The 18,845-nt window shown below is 40.1% G+C and overlaps 3 protein-coding genes across 4 annotated transcripts in view; 2 read left to right on the top strand and 1 right to left on the bottom strand.

Annotated features, from left to right (window-relative positions):
• On the top strand, nucleotides 1-2,442 carry trappc4 (trafficking protein particle complex subunit 4). 2 transcript variants are annotated; one of them, XM_088345160.1, is made up of 5 exons: nucleotides 1-214; nucleotides 1,105-1,291; nucleotides 1,358-1,461; nucleotides 1,523-1,649; nucleotides 2,225-2,442. In XM_088345160.1, the coding sequence occupies exons 1-5, from the start codon at nucleotides 40-42 to the stop codon at nucleotides 2,301-2,303; spliced, it is 672 nt and encodes a 223-aa protein (XP_088201286.1). In that variant the 5' UTR covers nucleotides 1-39; the 3' UTR covers nucleotides 2,304-2,442. The 2 variants fall into 2 exon arrangements, with proteins under 2 accessions (XP_088201286.1, XP_088201287.1); XM_088345161.1 differs by having other exon boundaries at nucleotides 6-214; nucleotides 1,117-1,291.
• Nucleotides 2,439-10,235, bottom strand: slc37a4a (solute carrier family 37 member 4a). The gene is made up of 8 exons (XM_088345159.1): nucleotides 9,205-10,235; nucleotides 8,868-9,100; nucleotides 7,424-7,667; nucleotides 5,877-6,035; nucleotides 5,002-5,087; nucleotides 3,713-3,826; nucleotides 3,506-3,644; nucleotides 2,439-2,725 (listed from the first exon to the last, which is right to left on the bottom strand). The coding sequence occupies exons 1-8, from the start codon at nucleotides 9,350-9,352 to the stop codon at nucleotides 2,559-2,561; spliced, it is 1,290 nt and encodes a 429-aa protein (XP_088201285.1). The 5' UTR covers nucleotides 9,353-10,235; the 3' UTR covers nucleotides 2,439-2,558.
• Nucleotides 9,874-18,845, top strand: part of cfap45 (cilia and flagella associated protein 45) — a 19,661-nt gene continuing 10,689 nt past the window's right edge. Inside the window, exons 1-4 of the mRNA XM_088346179.1 lie at nucleotides 9,874-9,957; nucleotides 12,393-12,637; nucleotides 12,706-12,850; nucleotides 16,053-16,223. Of these exons, the coding sequence (XP_088202305.1) occupies nucleotides 9,874-9,957; nucleotides 12,393-12,637; nucleotides 12,706-12,850; nucleotides 16,053-16,223 (645 nt within the window). The remainder of the gene's footprint in view (nucleotides 9,958-12,392; nucleotides 12,638-12,705; nucleotides 12,851-16,052; nucleotides 16,224-18,845) is intronic.

The raw sequence follows: 18,845 nt of genomic DNA on the forward strand, positions 1-18,845 counted from the left end.
GTGTTTTTGTCACGTGACCGCCACTGTCACGTCCATAAGATGGTGATTTTTAGTGTGTATGTAGTCAACAAAGCTGGGGGTTTAATTTACCAATATGATAACTATGTTCCGAGAGCAGAAGCCGAAAAAACGTTCAGTTACCCCTTGGATCTGGTCCTCAAGCACCACGACGAGAAAGTCGTCGTTTCGTTTGGACAGAGGGACGGTATCAGGGGTAATGCCAGTTATTTGTTAGCATTCATGTTAGCACGTCGTCCGAATATATCTCAATTATTAAGTTAACGAGTGTTTGATCACATAGTTTTGCGTTCCAGCGTAAATGCTACTTATATATTTCCGTACGTGATGTGTAGACCTGAGACAATTACCCCCTTTTAATTAATGCTATCCCCCTTCATCCATCCGTCCATTATTTGCACCGCTTATCCTCAGTAGGGTCGCAGGGGTGTTGGAGCCCATCCCAGCCATCTCCTGGCAGTGGACACTGAACTGGTTGCCAGCCAATCGCAGGACACACAGGGACAGACAATTCGCTCGCTCATTCACACCTAGGGACAATTTGGACCGGCCAATTAACCTAACATGCATGTTTTTGGAATGTGGGAGGAAACCGGAATGCCTGGAGGAAACCCACGCAAGCATGGGAGAACATGCAAACTCCACACAGGAGGATCGATCTTTTGACCTCAGAACTGTGCTGCCTGCCTGTTTTGATCATAAGTGCGCCACCTAATTATTCTCAGCACCAAAAACAACATAATTTGTGTAAACACGCTTATTTTACTTATTTAATCAAAACACAATTATGTCTGCATATTACTTCCTTCCCCGCTCTGCAGTAAATCCGGTGTTGCTTATTGTACTTAACCGTGTGTTTATTTTTTTTCACCGTTCAAAACTTGTTATACGGCGTACAGAATTTAAAATGATCAAAAACGTATAAGATAAGGAGAAAACATATACATTGGTATGTATGTATTTCACTGGATAACAGATCGCCGTAATGGTTTTGCTTTGTATGGGTTACTAAGATAAGGTAAAATACACAAAAAAAGGCACTGTTATGTAAATCCTTAAACACATCTCTTAATTCTGAACTTTGAGTTTTTTTCCCAGTGGGCCATGCAGTTCTTTCCATCAATGGGATTGATGTGATGGGAAAGAATACAGCAGATGGGAAGGACATCATGGAATACCTGAAAGATCCTGCGAATTATCCAGTATCAATTCGATTTGGACGTGCCAGACTGAGCTCTAATGAGAAACTGATGCTAGCCTCAATGTTCCATTCGTAAGTCTTTCATATTTTCGCATTTCTGGCTATGTGTCACATTTTAACATCCCCTTGTCGAAACAGTTTGTTTGCGATCGGATCGCAACTGTCTCCAGAAGTTGGAAGTTCTGGGATTGAGATGCTGGAGACAGATGTGTTCAAACTTCATTGTTTCCAGACTCTTACAGGTGGGGGATAACGCAACTTGTCTGGTTTTATTTTCCGTTTGAATAATTTGGGTTTTCTCAGGAATCAAATTCATTGTCCTGGCTGACCCGCGACAAGCCGGCATTGATGCTCTTCTCAGAAAAATTTACGAACTTTATGCAGATTATGCTCTGAAGAACCCATTCTATTCTTTGGAGATGCCTATCAGGTAACCATTACGATTTAAACATTCTGTAATCATACCTGTCAACCTCTTGCCTCCCTTATTAATGATTGCAATTTCCCAAATCAAGCGATACTAAACCTTACAAACACAACATGGCAGATATTTACTAACAGCAAGACAGACTATTTAGAATAAAAACAAGGATAATCTGCGTTTACAGGTTTATTCAACAATTAAACAAGCCAAAATCTTTTCAGCGTCAATCTTTCCCCACTTGGAGTAAATTTAGTGTTGCTCATTATACGTAGAAGTGCAGGATTTTGCAGACTTCATCTTAGTTAGCAATCTGTGATAAAGTTGTCGTCTGCTACCAGTGACCGAAAGGATCAAGATTAAAGTTAAAATGGGCAAAACAAGATTGGGCTTTAAAAAAAGATTCTGTACAAAAAATGTTACAAGGCGTACCCAATTTGAAATGATCAAAAAAGCGTATAAAATTTGGGGAAAACCTTTAAGTTGACAGGTATGTTGTAATCAACCTGCATTTTTCTTATACTGGATTTCTTTACACTGGCTTTTGTTGTCAAGTCTATGATACCACATTATCTTATTTTCAGGTGTGAACTATTTGATCAGAAATTAAAGGGCGCACTGGAGATCGCAGAGAAGGCTGGTAACTTTGGAGCTGGATCTTGAAGCAAAAAAATAAAATAAAACACAGATTTGTTTGTTTTTTGTATTGTGGTAGTTTGTGGTGTCCCATTGAGAATGTAACTCCATTGTACATATATGTAGTTATGTAACTATTATTAAACTCACTAAATGTATAAATGTAGTTTGCAGTTTTTATTTTACAGGTTGTAAAACATAGCTATTTATGAAAATGTCTTTAAAACAGGATAGGACAATGAAGGCTTCCAATTTATCTTCCTGAGTAAAAAGGAGGACTTCTCATTCGGACTTCTTGGACACGTGACCCATCTTTGTGCGGATGTTGCGCAGAAGGAAGAAGCAGAGTGCGGTGACTCCGCAAACAATCTCTGCAATCCAGAATGCCGTTTCCCAGTTGTAGTGTTTGGCGATGGTGCTGAATGGAAGCCCGGAGAGGAAGCCACCAACTACCCGACATTTCAAATTGTGACGACCCAAAAAAAAAACAAAAAAAACATGAAAACATTCTTTTCGACCGTGATATTTGGAATGCTAAGTCTTTTGCACACAGGGTTCGTACGGGTGCTTGAAATCCTTAAAAATGTTTGAATTTCAATGTATTAAGGGTTAAAAAGTACTTACATTTTGGATGACGAGCTTGCCAATGCTTAAAATTGTTGGCATGTTTTTCAAGAAGCCTGCTTAAAAATGATGCATTAACTGCTCTCTGGTGGCTTCGCTTGGCCATTGCATTTCTTCTTCCCTTGTAATAAGCTGCATCTGACATTATTTTGTGTGGCATTGTCCTATAAGGTTGTCCTATGGGTTGCTCCCAATAGGAAAGGTGCATGCTACACCTAAACAGAGCACTATGAAACATGTATCAATTTTGGGACATGCAAAAAGTTAAGGTATCATTTACCGGTGGTAAATTGTAACGTGAACTTCTTGCAACTGAAAACAAGCTTGTTAGTCATTTTACCCAACACCCATATGGGGAAAGATTTGTTTAAAAAACGAATATATTCGTCTTGATAAATGCACACACACGATTAAAATCCCATATGTAAATGGCAGATATATTTGTGACAATGCAAAATATATTATCCACATCAGATTTCTTCTCTTAATGGTCCTGAAGAAAATGGAAAATTGGCATTGAAAGTCCTTTAAAAAGTGCTTTATATTGGCCATGCAATAGGCGTGCGAACCCTGTGCACAATACATATAAATTGTGATTCACTCACCGTTAGCCATAAGAGACGCAATGGCATGCGATGTCCCACAGTAGTTAGACGGAGCGCTCTCGTTGGCTATAACCCCAAACAAAGACATTGGCCCATAGGATGAGAAACCAAAGGCAGCCCCCAAAAATAGGATCCACACCTTCAATTGTACACAAGAGATAATGATGAATTAGACTTAAGATTAGACCCAAAATATTCTGCACTTACCTTGGGGCTGTCCGGAGTGACTGTGACTCTAAACAGGTACATGGATACGAACATTCCCGCCATCATTTGGATCAGGACAAAGTGGCGAGGATTGCCATATATTTTCGTGCCTTGCTGTACAGAAAAAGGAGAGTCCAAGGATATTGTGGTAAGTGTGAGAAAAAAGTAATTGCTATGCCTCCTCCAGTATATGAAGACTGCTACTTCAAATCAGCATAAGTCTCTCACCAAAAATTCAAATACGGTAATCCTTGTATCATGTCCTTATCGCGGTTTCGCTACTTTGCGGATTTTCATTGCGTATTGTGTTCTGCATTCTGATTGGCTAAACAGTAGCCCCACCCCTTTTCTGCCTGTGTTTACCTGTGCGTTAATGGCGTTTCAGTCTGAAATGTACATATACGTAAAACAGCTTGATGAAACTTCCTTATGCATGTGAAAATCTTTTTTAATTTTAAGTTTCTCTAAATGTCAATGTTAACAAAACGCTCTGGACGCACAGAAGCAAAGTTGGACTTCTCGACTACTAAACTTGCTCTGGAGCCGGATGTGGCTCTTTGGCGCTCCCCGACACTTTTTCAAAAATGTTTGATAATGAAAAAGAATATGGTTTCTGTAGGGACACCAACAGGACACATCCCTAATGCTTTCCAATGTCAATAAACACAGTATCCCTTTTCCTTCCTCAAAAAGGGTTGTATAAGGCTTTAGTGTTTTTGTGGCTTCAGACATATTTATTTTTGGAGTCCAATAACGCTCCTCAACATTTTGGAGTGCCCACCCTGCATTAAAAGAAGTAAAAGAAGTTTTCCAAAACGTTCATGTGATTGGGACAAAGTATAATGCGAAGCAAAACTGTAGTGTCCTGGAATCAAAAGATTATTTTTTAAATTATAATTTGACAGAACAGAAGTTATTTGTACAAACAAAAACTAAAAGAACTTGATCCAGTACAATACATTTATTTGTTAAACACATGCTTGACACTGTAAATCGGGTTTCTTCTTTGGTTTCAATGAATAATAGAGTATTCATTTAATTAATTAATAAATAAAGAAAGAAATAAAGGTTTTTATTTTGCAAGTTTTGATCTGTGGTCTGTGCAGCCCTTTGAGACTCATTGTGATAAAGGGGCTATACAAATAAACTTGACTATCGCGGGACCTTTCTGGAACGCAATCCCCACGAAATTCAAGGATCACTGTACTTGATTGTACTGAATATGTGTCACAAGGCACAAACAATGGGACACAGGGGATAAAATACATAAATGTGGAGTAAAAACTCACTTTGGCCACAGCTTTGTCAGATATATAACCTGCTGCCAGGCTCCCTAAAAGACCTCCGAACTCCAGGGCGCTCATGTATGAACTACCTATGAAAAAAAAGCCACCAGTCAACACCAGTAATGTGCACAGCCTCGCCTGTCACCCTGGAAATATAAATACAATATTTTCTCTTAAGTATGTGATAACAATACCCAATTGAGTTCAAAGAGCCTTCCACTGAGATATATTTTCAGTGTGTTGTGAACCCATTAATGGAGAATTGGCTAAGCTTTTCTGGTCAGAAACTGAGGACTAGGTATTTTGACGGTTGTTTTATAGATTAACTGGAAAAAAATGTGAGTTCCAAACTGTTTTGCACCAGCCTTTTTTGTTTTTTCTTTTACCCTTCGGTTTTATTTTGTAGTCAATACTTAAATAAACCGCATCAAAATTCAGTTTTGCTAAATACGCACATACAAGATGCTTGTTTGTGTTGTTGTAACTCGGCTGCAAGCAGTGTACTCCCTCGCCCTATCATTGGGTGCGCCCTGTTTAGTGTTAAATACAGAAATAGAACCAGCTACGGACACTGCGCCTTTTAACACATTGCGTCCTATGGTCGTGAAAATACGGTACATGTAGATGAGCATTGAAGGGTATATTCTTACTCTCAGGTTTTTGGGGTTTTGGTTGTCATTTTGCTTAAAAAAATTGTGAGTGTATTTTACTACCTCTGTTTTAAACTGCCATTCGATAAATAAAGCTCGAGAAGTGGAATTTTCTTTCTTCATTTGGGTCACAATTATCCTAATTAGGATGGAATGGTGGGTCCTCAAGTCAAACCAGTTGAAAACCACTGTTCTACAGTGTAGCTGGGATGTCATAATACTTCATACCCATTAGAGTAGACTGTCCCTTTTCCTGAATGAGGAACAGCTGTCCCCAGTCAGTGCATGCTGTCTTCACCCCAAACACTACCAGGTAGGACACGGAAACGAGCCATAAGTAAGGTGAGAGCAAAAATTCAGACAGGGTGCTCTCGGTGCTAGCAGACCCTGAAAGAGACCATAGTACAAGACAACAAAACATTAAAGCTAAGTAAAAAAAAATGGAAAGAATTGGATGGAAACAGAGGCATGCAAGGTACAAAGGCCGTCAAACGGTTGACCTTTAGGCACAAGCGCAGCAACAGTCACGGATGAACTGAAGACTTAGACGATACAGTTCAACATTTTAGGGTAGTTTACTACTTTAGGTGGTCACAGAGAATTAAAGGGACAGTGTATATTATTTAGCATCTCCCAGTGATGAAAAAAATGTTTGAAAAAAAAAAAAACCCTTTGGTTTGAATAATAAGCAAGCACTATCATACAAACACGCAATTAAAAAAATACTTATAGGTCGAGAATTATTTCATTTATTTAACATAACTTGAGCCTTGCCTGGAGGGAGCTGACGTTATTGTTATCCAGTCACAAAGTGCATGTACTTGGTGTTTTGTATTACTGTGAATCTTCACCTCATTTGAAATTACAGTATGCAAATTCAGTTGCACTTTAACCTCCATGAAAAAGGGTATGACCGAACCCTCTGCATTGCAACCAGGCGGAAAAGTCACCAATGCAAAAGTTGGTGTAGATCATAGACATTTTACTAGAAAAATTAGTTTAAAATACTGTAAAATATGAATAATTTAACTTAAAATAATCAAATCAATCCCAAAATAAAATACTACAAAAGAAGTTAAAATACAATAAGATATAATCTATCTATCTATCTATCTATCGAGAGAGAGAGAGAGAGAGAGAGAGAGAGAGAGAGAGACAAACAGGTATTTGCGCAAAATCAGCTTTACTCCCACTGACCTTGGTTGCTCATCTGTATAACATTTAGTTTGTATAAATGATAAGTGTATTCTACTTGCTTACAATAAATAATGTAGTTCCGGTTTTCTTTATTTTCCTCATGTTGAAGTTTTTGAGTTTTTCCTTGCCCTCATGTAGGTTTTAGATCAGGGGATGGTGTAATAATAGTCTGGAGTTTGCGCTACTCTGTAGTCAGTCCAGCCCTTTGAGACTCCTTGTGATTAAGGGCTATACAAATAAACATGACTTGACTGACCATTGAAAACTTGCAAATGAGATTGCATAGGAGGCAAGGATTGTTCCGATATTTTGACTATTATTGCTCATTGTTCTTTATTTGGACACTTATGCACTGTCTGCATCAGTGTCACTATTGGGAAATCATTAGGAGATTTTATAAAAAGAAAGGACTCAGGGGAGAACTTTTACAACAGATTGAAATTTTTGCACCATGAGGATTTTTGTACAGTCGTCTCCTGTTCTCCCTGTAAGGTCAAAATTCCAAATTGTCTTCTCTAATTAGTGTTTATTAAACTATCAAGCAAATAAACCAAAAGCTTTCAAGTCATTGTACTGACCTCCTTTACTCTTCTTGGCCGCCACTTCAATATTAGGTAGTCCCACATCCTTGGGTTCGTTTTTGATGACCAAAAGGCAGACAAAGGACAGCAGCACACAGACGAGACCCGACATGGATATTATGCTCCTCCAGCCATAGCTTTGGGTCAGCACCGTAGCGATAATAGGGCCCAGGCTCCCTGCCAGATTCATGCTGCAGGCCAGGATTGACCACCATGTTCCGAACTGGGAGGGCTCAAACCACTGAGGAAACATAAATTGTTCATAATGATGCCCATTCGGGACATAATCAGTGCTGGCGGATACTTAAAGGGACACTGTGAAATATTTGACCACTAGATGTTGCTGTATTGTGTCATGTAACCTAAATGAGTGCTGCAAAGGATAAGAAAGAATACAAACTACAGAGACCCAAATTGACCAAACAGCACCATTTTTCGGCCCAACCTTTCACAAGGTTTTTGGGTCCACCTGTAGCAGCAAGATGGCCCACAATAGTGTCAGTTCCATCTCGGTGAGGCTCATGTTAAATAAAACACTGTAAATACACAGTTTTTGACATAAGAGTATTTTTTAAAATGCACGTTTATATGATAGTTCATGTATTTCTGCTTAATATTCAAATACATATTTTATCAGAGCCCATCCCAGTTATCTTTGGGCAGTGTGGAGGGGACACCCTAAATTGGTTGCCAGTCGCATGAAGTTTTACAGTAATATATTAACGTATTTGTCCCGCTGGCCACAATCACAAAATATTGCATGCAAAGGGAAAGCAAACCTAGATCGCGGCGGTGCGAACGCCGGATCCCAACCTCTAGACCACCATTGATATGGATTACATATGAAAAGGCATTTGATTTTATTTCCTCATCACACTATTTTTACCCTCGATACCTGAAACGAATGTTAGAGAATGAGGAAACGGAAAGTCGTCCTGAAAGATATAAACGCAAAAAGGCACAAGTGGAAACAACTCTTTGATGTATTGAATGATGAATTGGATTTTAAATAAATTATTAAATAAACACCCGTACATTGCGAATTTTATGATGGAATGGCTTCATAGTTTAGATGTTATTTATGGCGGCATATATTCAACAACATTTGTTACTTACAATGCTAAGTTGAAGCAGAGAAAAAGTTCAACTAAATTTCATACCGAGACCAGTGCGCGTTACACACAAACAAACACGGAATATTGCTTTCCTTTTCTTACTGGAAGACATTCAAAACATGTATAAGATTAAGATCATACTTAAAATGCACAAAACTATATGCAAACTAAACAAAATTTTATTTTGCAGTCTTAAGTCTATTGCCTTCATCAAATCATCATCTGTTGGAACTGATGAGTACGAAAGATGAAAACATACAGCGGTTTTATTAGTTTCAATGATGCTGCAGTAAAGTGAAGTTGTTGTGTGGTTGAGCTTGTGCTACCTTGCGCAACACCCTGCCACAGGGTGGCCAGCCGAGACCTTGGCCCAAACCGTTGAGGAACCACAGGGCTGAGAAGACAGCAACGGTGGATGACCAGGAGAAGACCACGTTGATGGCTCCCACCGCAAAGAGGCCGATGGAGAAGAGCCAGCGTGCACTGATCTGGTCTGAAAGCACTCCGCTGATGAACTTACTGATAGCATAGGCCAAAGACTGACTGCTTGTTATCGTGCCTGAACAAGCAGAAGCACACAAACAACACAAGGTTTTGTTACGTGAATGAATCACACAGATTTAAAGAATAGAAATGATTCAAACATGAAATAATTTTGCATACCCAGATCATCCTTATCCAGTTCAATTTCCTCCATCAAAGAAGGCATCACAAAAGAAAATGTCTTTCTGTTAAAATAATAAAGCGTGTAGCCAACAAACATGGCCAAAAATATAGTGCTCCTGTAGTATCCATAATCTGCTCTACCCATGACTGAAAAGGGAAAAATATATATAAATATACAAAAATAAAATCTGAGTGATCAGCAGACGATGCCTGCCGGTGAACTTTGCCTCAGGATCGACAGTGTAGGAGCTAGTGCTTACAACTCCGTCCTGTTTGCAATCTGCACAAGTTAATGGTCAACCTTTAAACACCACAAATGATTTAATCTGACATTTTGGTGAGAATTACAGGTAATTGTATGCTGATTGCTAGACAAACATAATCATGGGGGTTAAAAGAATAATTTGCATCATTTTTGTGATAAAAACATTCTTATTTAACAATGACCTTGTTAGGTGTTGTTGCTGTTTGCTCTACTCATGTAATGGCAAATGGTACCCTTGGACTAATGAAGTTAATAATTTACTGCTGCTTTGTTTTGTTTTTGTTATTCAAGGTACCACAAAACACAATATGAAAACGATTTTTTTTAAACTGTCTGGGGTGTTTTTATTACGACGGTTTATAAATTTGAATGGTAACGTTTATGAATGAACAAGCGTCGAAATGACGTTTACGCTTCACGTGAGGCAATTGGTGCGCTTTTTGTCAGCTGTCATCGAGAAATTATTCCAAAAAGGAAACTTTGAGGTAACCAATATAATCAAATAAACATGTTTTCCCCTCCCTGAAACATTATCAACATGTATGTAACAGTATGTAACTTTTACACGTAGTTATTCAAGCACCAGTTTAGAACGAACCGATATAAACTTTGTCTTTTTTAATTCATGAATCCTAGAAAGATAACACGCAATTATAATTTATAGAAAAATATTCTTTTTTAGATAATTTTTACACATTTATATCATTTAGTTTACCCATCCATATGTTTTCATTTTGTGACCCGCCTCCGTAACTCTTCAGCTTTTTCTTTTTCGTTTTCTCATCCAAGGGTAGGCACAACTGCTTTGTAGTACGTTTGCGCCCTCTGCAGTTTTTTTTCTTGAAGTGCAACACAAGGCGAAACAACGATACACAAATTTAAGATTAAATGAAATATGTGTTGTAATTTTTAAAAGTTTTTCCCAATTTCGAAATGTTAACACACACTCATTTTTTATTTTTGTATGTATCTCATTGTAGTGTGGTTAGAAACACGTTTCTATGGCAACAGGACAACATCACCGTACTTTTCTCCTTAAGTGACTTTCAGTGCGCCTTTTTTTTAAATCACCTTCTAGGTATTTTTACACGTATGATATTTGAAAAAAGTCATACAATTATTGTCTTAGCGACTTTGGGATGAAGAAAAATGGTATGTTTGATATTTTTCCTCAGTTTTCCTTTATTTTCTTTTGATTCTGCAATTTGCTGAGCAAATAATGCCAGAAATATATATTTAGACGCTACAATTGGCACACTTTTTTGTATAAACATATTCCACAGCATTTTTTTATCCAGTGTGCTGGGAAACACTAGTGTGCCGTGAGATCTTGTCGAGTGTGCTGCAGGAAATTGCCCGATTTCATCTTTCCAAAAATGCTTTCTATTTTATCAGTATCTTCAGTATTCTCATAAGTGTATCATTCGTTCATATCAGTAGGTCACATCAGATTACCTGTTTCTTTCTTTTTATATACTAATTATCTGCTCATGAGGTAGGGCAGTATATTTAATAACCTATTTTGTTTGATAAAGCTGTTTTAAGATTTTACAGTAAACATAATCGATAAAATTCAGAAGAAATCTTGCACATCATTTTTGGTTATTTTCTTATTCAAAAAAAATAAATTAAAAAAAGTAAGAAAGTTGTAGAGAAATGTTCCACTGGCAGACAAATTTGCTCATCTTAAGTATAATTTTTGTTTATATAGAAAGATAAGATGAAAACTAAAAACACTTGAAAAACTGGTAAGAAAATATTGTGCAATCCAAAATTAAATAAATAAATACATAAAATTATTGCTCATCATTTTCTGATTTTGATTGTTATCTTCTTATTTTATTAAAAAAAAAGTCATATTGTAATAAAAACATATTTTACGATAAGAAAAGCTTTATACAGTACTGTCAATGAAGGTAGTGTGTTAATTTAACCTTAAAAAAAAAACATGAAACATGTGCCGGAAATGAATTTTTACACACATTCAATGGATCTCGAGTTTCTTTAAGTGAAAAAACGTGTACCTTGACTCAAAAAAGGCTGGCAAATACTGTTCTACTGTATAGTGCTACACAAATATTATAAATTCAACTGCATACTTGATTTTGGTAAATTGTAAATTTTAAACAAATAAATGAATAGCTAAGAGTGTCAAGAACCGGAACAGGAGGAGGACCCAGATGCGTGACGTTTCTCACACAAGCTTTATTTTACGGGAAATGGGGCAGACATGCACGTTAACCCAAACGCCAGTCATCTGGCAATCGTTGGGCGGAAGATGTAAAGCAGCAGTCTGGCGTGGAACGACAGGAAGCCAGCGGCGGACGAGATCAATACCAATTGCACGAGCAGATATCGGACAGATGGGGTTGACACCGGACAGAACGGGACAGCCAGGACCGATATCAGGCACTGGAGACTGGAGTCTGATAACAAGCAGGACGAGATAGACGGAAACGATACCAGACACCGGAAATCAAAATTAAACAGGACAAACTAGACGGGAACGCTACCAGACACTGGAGAACGATATCAAACAGAACAAAATAGCCGGTAACGAACCTGGAGAACGATATTAAATGGGACAAAATAGACGGGAACGATACCGGACAGGAAACACAAGCAGGAAACCGGACAGAGTCAAAACACACGTCTTGCGGGTGCAAAGGTTTATTGGCGAACTGACAAAGGGTGAGTGAAAGCACTAAGATTAAATAGAAGGGAAGCCAATCAGTCAACGAGTCAAAGCTGGCGCCAAACGGGCGGGGCCAATTGGGCATGGCAACCGTGACAAAGAGTAGTTATGTGGTTGTATTATTTTATGTAGTTTTTGTGAAAATAGGAAGAACAGCTATCTTGATAATTCCTCAATTGGAATAAAAATGGACTTTAAAATAATGTCATATTGTAAACATTTCAGAGTGAGACTTCTTCCACTTCAACTTTAAGAAGACAACATCGCTACCGCACTCGAGCCCCCTCGTCCCAGGTGGATGAGAGCCTGTTTGGAAACAATAAGCTGGTTAGTGAGTCATTTTACTCATTTTTGAAATGTCAGGTGAGAATGTCTTTGCTGTTATCTTCAAAGGTAAAAGATGTGCCACTGCAGAAGAAGACGTGCAAAACCATTCAAATTGTCACCAAAGATCTTGTGCGGAATCTCAGGTAAGCAAGTATTGTAATTAGATTATTTACCAGAATGTCTAACTTACGATATATTTCCACGTGACAAGGGTCCCATACAGTGACCCCAGTGGAAAGTCTATCATTCTACCATCAGCAGATTTGGAACGGATCACCTCCAGATCCAAGGTTCTCTCAAAAGAGGAGAAGGAGGCATTAAAGGAGGCGCAACAGCGTAGAAAAGAGAATGAAATGGTAGGAAATATTTCATAAACATAAAATATTGTTGTTGTTTCGTTTAATTCACAGTTTTTACTGTGTTTTTTATAATTCTACATACAATAAGATAAAATAAAATACACCCCAAACAAACTCAATAAGGCAAAAAAGCAGTTTACTATCATATGTGGAATAAGAAAAAGCTATATACTTAACTAGGAGTATGGTGCATACAGATTCTGTCACGACCAGAATGGAATCAGGACCCAATCGTGTAACGTTTATCACCAGTTTTATTGAAAGAAAGAGGAGGGTTGCGCCCACGATCCGGTGTTCACTGGACACGGGAAGCAAATCGCTCTCGCACTCGGATTGTGATCCGCATACAGAAGAGGATCTTCCGTAGCGAGCAACGGCGGCGTCAGGGACGGAAAAACAGGTCGGTAGCCGGGACAGGGAGAGCAAAAACGTGGTCGAGGGTCGTAAACGAATCGTGAGCCAGGACAAGAGAGTAGATGTAGTCGGGATCAAAAATGGGTCGTAAGCTGGGACGGGGGAGCAGAGATGGTCGGGATCAAAACAGGTCGTAGCCAGAGACAAACGGGAGCAAAAACGGGACAGGCGGGAGTCAGGGTAAAAAAAGGCTTGCCTTGTACCAACAGAGGTTCGCAGACGGACTGACAACAGGAGAGTGACAGGACTGGGTTTACATAGGGACAGGGAGCCAATCAGAGCCCGCAGCGGTTGGCGCCAAATGAGCGGGCACAGGTGATTCACATCGGTAATCATGACAGATTCTGGAAGGGATAAAATGTCATCCCATCACTTATTTGACGTTGAGTGACTTGTTTGAAGATGGACATATTGTATCTTGTGATAGACTTAAATAAAAATTCCAGCTGAAAGGTCCCAATAACTTTTTGGAAATATTTTGATGTCAGACACTACCTAGTGAAAATCCCCTCCTCTCGTCAACATACAAACACAATTGAACTTTATTTCCATCCAGCCATTATCTGCACCGCTTGTCCCCAGTACGGACAAGCGGTGCAGGGGACACCTTGAACTGTTTGCCACTCATTCACACCTAGGGACAATTTGGACCGGCCAATTAACCTAACATGCATGTTTTTGGAATGTGGGAGGAAACCGGAGTGCCCGGAGGAAACCCACGCAAGTATGGGGAGAACATGCAAACTCCACACAGGAAGGTTTGATCTCACAACCTCTGAACTGTGTTGCACACACGCTAACCACTGCGCCGCTGTGCTGCCCCATTTACTTAAAATATACCGCAAAGCTTCCATGTTGCCCCTGGAAAAATAAGAATTCAAGTGATAAAAACTGGCTTGGAAAAAGGACCTTTCCTGTACCTTGAATGAGAAAACGTGGGAGGGGATTCTTTCCAGCTCAGGGTGTGAGAGCCAGAAAAAATGGTAGACCCAAACGCGTAACGTTTCACTTTATTGGGATATTGAGGAAACAAACGCCAGTGATCCGGTGCTCACTGGATGAGGGAAGATGGCCGCTCACGGAATCGCAGCATGATCGGTATGCGGAGGTGGATTTCCCGGGACAGGAGATCGGAGCGTGGTCAAATGGTCAAAAACAGGTCGTTAGCCGGAGTGGGGGATCAGAGGGTTGTCGGTGGTCAAAAACGGGTCGTTAGCCAGAGCGAGGGATCAGAGCATGGTCAAACGGACAAAACGGCTCGATGGCCGGAGACAAACGGCCATGTAATCATGACACAGGGGATTATATAAGAGATGCTATAATGAAATATATCCCATATGAAAATAGCAATAGATATTTTTTCACTCCGTCAAGACATCAGAATGGGACTGCCCAAGGTTGATTTATGTTGGAAGTGTACAATTGAGAAAGGTGGGAATGTTCTAACTTCCAAAATGGCTCTCTTACGGGAAAATGATGTTGACTGCATGACAAAAGTTGCATGTACTCCCCACAAATCAGTGAGACGGTGTTTTCTGAGAGCTAACTCGGATACATCTGCTCTTTAAACTACCGTATTTTCCGCACTATGAGGCGCACCTAAAAGCCTTTATTTTTTTCAAAAGCTGACCACGCGCCTTATTATACAGTGCGCCTTATATATGGATCAATATTAAGTCGCAAAGTCTTGCAACTTAGGCAAGCAGCCGCCGACTAGATTTTCCCCCGAAGGCGAAGTCGTCCGCGGTGTATGCTGGGATTTATATACCGGCGTTTCATTTCCTAACCAATGTGTCAATAATCATTTGAATCAGTCACTATTGGCTAAAGTTATTCGGAGGTAAAGGGGGCGGATCCTTTTTATCATTTACAGGCTCGCATAGGCTAAAGGGGCGAAACAAAGCCTGCAATTGGCCGAAAAAGATGAATGTGAATCACACGTTGGGTTGCACTACGGCATAGAGAAAACATTTTTTACTATTCTGTATTTGCAAATATTTTACTCCCCTGGATTTACTACACTCACGGTTGTAAGAAGACCATGGTTACGTATCATTAATGAACGTGATGGCTGCAAGAGAACTTATGTGAGCTATGCGGCTTTATATTTTCCCGGTATCTTGTTTTATAACGATCTTGATGTTTCTGTGATGAGTCTATTTTTAAACTAAATTAAATTCAAAGTGTTTATCGTCATATGCACAGTAAAGAACCCCGTTTCCCTGCACAATAAAATTCTTACTTTGCTGTCCAAACAGTTGCCAGCAAAAAATAAAATGGAAACTAGGAAATGTTTGGCATTTCTTGAATGCCAAGACTTTAACCTTCCGAATGATATTTGGAACGATGCGTTTGAGTGATTGGTGACATCGTACAGACACTATTTCCGTACATGTCTGAGACACGTATTTGCTTCTTTGCAAGCTTTCGGAATGTTAAGGGGGTAATAAGTTTGACTGAAATATCTGACTGTTTTGTCGACGTTCCCATTGTAGCACCTTATAATTCGGTGCGCCTTATGTATGGAAAATATAGGACTAAAAACTATTTTTGGGGGGTGCGCCCTATAACCCGATGCGCCTTATAGTGCGGAAAATACGGTACTAAATACTATAACAAAAAAAATACTAAAACTGAACTCAAGACCTTCGCTCGGACAATTTTGAAACACTGGAAGCTCCTGGGTAGCCTAGCAATAAATGCTTGGAAAACACTGATGATGGACACTGTAGCTTGTAAACAAAAATACTGAAACTGTCTTCATTGCTTATACACGTAAACTTAGAAGGCGGCCGAGGAACGGAAGCGGCAGATGCTGGAGGCCGACGCGTCCCGTCAGGAGAAGTTGCCTCCCAGTGAGGTGGAGCTCGAGGCTCGTGAGCGAACACAAGGTCTGCTGGAGCGAGCCTACACCCTCAGAATGGAGCAGGAGGAGGAGATAAGAGAACTCAATAGGGTAAGAAACTGTATGCTTTTTAATGACTTAGACGGATTAATCTGACTGACTGACTGTTTTTTCCCCTCCAAATTTGTTTTTTATTTAGGATCCAAGACAAAAATTCGGTCAAAATAAGAACTTGACATTATCGGTCCCTTCAAACGCTATTACTACAGAATATTCTGGGCATAAATGAGCCACCGGTTATAGGCTGTAGGAATTCACAAATGCAAAGAGTAAGGTGGTTTCCTATCCCTGTGATAGAAAATCGACAATCCATTAGATCAGGGGTGTCAAACTCATTTTAACTCGGTGGCCACACGATAGAACAAACATTCTGTCGGGGGCCGAACTAGTTGATCAAAGAGAAAGAAAAAGAGAGATAAAGAAATAAGAGAAAGAGGGAAGGCAGGACAAAGAAAGAAAAAGAGAGAGAGGGAGAGAGCGTGAGAAACAAAAGAGATGAAAAGTCGTGAGAGAGAGGGGAAGGAAAGGGAGAGGAGGAAAGAAATCGAAAGAGAAATAGAAAGACAGAAGGAGAGAAAAGAGAAAAGAAAGCGCAAAGGGTATGAAGAGAGAAAGAGAAAAGAGAGAAAAGGAAAAAAGTAAGTAAGAGCAAAAAAGGTTAAAAGACACAAAGAGAGAAAGAGACAAAGAGCAACAAAGGAAGAGAAAAAGAGAGACACGGAGAGTGAAAGAGACAGAGACAGAGTGGGAGAAAAGGGGTGGAAAAGAAAGAAGGAGAGGGAGAGAGAGAGAGAGAGAGAGAGAGAGAGAGAGAGAGAGAGAGAGAGAGAGAGAAAAATAGAGAGAGAGAGATAAATAAATACAAGTACAGCTTCTTTGTGAGAGACACCTGGCTTTGGCAACATCAAGTGGACATATTTCAACCTGCAGCTTGTTTTTCTCTTGCGCTTCTCTAAGTGTTGTCTCGCGGGCCGGATTCAATCCCTTAGCGGGCCTGATCCGGCCCGCGGGACGCCTGTTTGACACCCGTGCATCAGACGATTGAATTGCTATTATAAAGTTCAAAATTAAACATTAAAGGGAAAGTTTGTATTATTTGACCACTAGAAGTCGCTGTATGGTGTAGTGTACCGCAAATAAGTGCTTTTAATGATTTAGGTAGAAGAAGACTAACTGATTAAGTAACGAGCTACTGATTTTCTCCCTTGATATGTTTTTTTATATCCAGATTATAAAAGAAAAAGTTGGTCAAAATAAAAGCTTGAGATGAAGAGTTCCTTCGAAGATTTTATTACCGAATATTCCGGGCATAAATGAGTTGAAAACTGAGGTGGTATACAATAATTGTCACAGAAAAAATATCATAAGCTGATCATAAATCTATTACAAAGTTAAACATTAAAGGGGTCCATGGGTTAAATAGAGCACTATCCTTCTGCCGGAAACCTCATCATCCTTGGGGTAATCTTACCCAAGGCGCTCAACATTTGCTTGTGGAAAGCAATAGTATTGTCACGACCAGAACAGAAGTAGGACCCAGATGCGTAACATTACTCACAAGTTTATTGAAATATAGAGGAAAGGCAGCTCCAGCGATCCGATGATCGCTGGACGCGGGAAGCAAGTCGCTCATGGGATCGGAACATGGTCCGAATGCGGAAGTGGATCTCCCGGAGTGGGAAATCGTAGCGTAGTAGACGGAAAACGCAGGTCGTTTGCCGAGACGGGATAACCAGAACGTGGTTGTGGTAAAAAAAAAACGGGTCGTTCGCCGGGTCGGGGTAAAAAAACGGGTCGTAGCCGGAGACAAACGGGGAAATCAGGAAGGGACGAGAGGAAAACGGGTGACAAAACGGGACCGACGGGAGTTGGAGTCAAATATGCTTGCCTTGTGAAAACAGAGGTTCGCTGACGGACTGACAACAGGTGAGTGAAGCAATCTACTCCCCGCCCAAAACATACACCCCAAACAAACTTAATAAGGCAAAAAAGCAGTTTACTATCATATGTGGAATAAGAAAAAGCTATATACTTAACTAGGAGTATGTGCATACAGATTCTGTCACCACCAGAATGGAATCAGGACCCAATTGTGTAACGTTTATCACCAGTTTTATTGAAAGAAAGAGGAGGGTTGCGCCCACGATCCGGCGTTCGCTGGATGCGGGAAGCAAGTCGCTCTCGCACTCGGATTGTGATCCGCATACAGAAGAGGATCTTCCGTAGCGAGCAATGGCGGTGTCAGGGACGGAAAAACAGGTCGGTAGCCGGGACAGGACGAGCAAAAACGTGGTCGGGGGTCGGAAAAGAGTCGTAAGCCAGGACAGGTGAGCAGACGTGTTCGGGATCAAAACAGGTTGTAGCCGGAGACAAAAAGGAGCAAAAACGGGACAGGCGGGAGTCAGGGTCAAAAAAGCTTGCCTTGTATCAACAGAGGTTTGCAGACGGACTGACAAAAGGAGAGTGACAGGACTGGGCTTAAAAAAGAACAGGGAACCAGGTTTGCTGACGGACTGACAACAGGCGAGTGAAAGGACTGAGCTTAAGTAGGACGGGGAACCAATCAGGTAACTAGCAGCAGCTTGCGCCAAACGAGCGGGCCCAGGTGATATAATGAGTAATCACGACAAGTATTTTGTTAACAGGAACAAAAGCTGGACTTTTTTCAACATA

The sequence above is a fragment of the Urocampus carinirostris genome, chromosome 10 (assembly GCF_059441175.1).
Source record: "Urocampus carinirostris isolate Australia breed hairy pipefish chromosome 10, RoL_Ucar_1.0, whole genome shotgun sequence".
NCBI lineage: Eukaryota > Metazoa > Chordata > Actinopteri > Syngnathiformes > Syngnathidae > Urocampus > Urocampus carinirostris.

What these genes read in the sequence shown, in the direction of transcription:
- slc37a4a (XM_088345159.1), bottom strand. Translation starts at nt 9,352, where the DNA reads ATGGGTAGAGCAGATTATGGATACTACAGGAGCACTATATTTTTGGCC. An exon ending in GTGGCAGGGTGTTGCGCAAG is followed by an intron (nt 7,668 to 8,867) that starts GTAGCACAAGCT and finishes ATGTTTCCTCAG; the next exon opens with TGGTTTGAGCCCTCCCAGTT. An exon ending in TGCGTCTCTTATGGCTAACG is followed by an intron (nt 2,726 to 3,505) that starts GTGAGTGAATCA and finishes AATGTCGGGTAG; the next exon opens with TTGGTGGCTTCCTCTCCGGG.
- trappc4 (XM_088345160.1), top strand. Translation starts at nt 40, where the DNA reads ATGGTGATTTTTAGTGTGTATGTAGTCAACAAAGCTGGGGGTTTAATT. An exon ending in ACAGAGGGACGGTATCAGGG is followed by an intron (nt 215 to 1,104) that starts GTAATGCCAGTT and finishes CTGAACTTTGAG; the next exon opens with TTTTTTTCCCAGTGGGCCAT. An exon ending in CTAGCCTCAATGTTCCATTC is followed by an intron (nt 1,292 to 1,357) that starts GTAAGTCTTTCA and finishes TTGTCGAAACAG; the next exon opens with TTTGTTTGCGATCGGATCGC.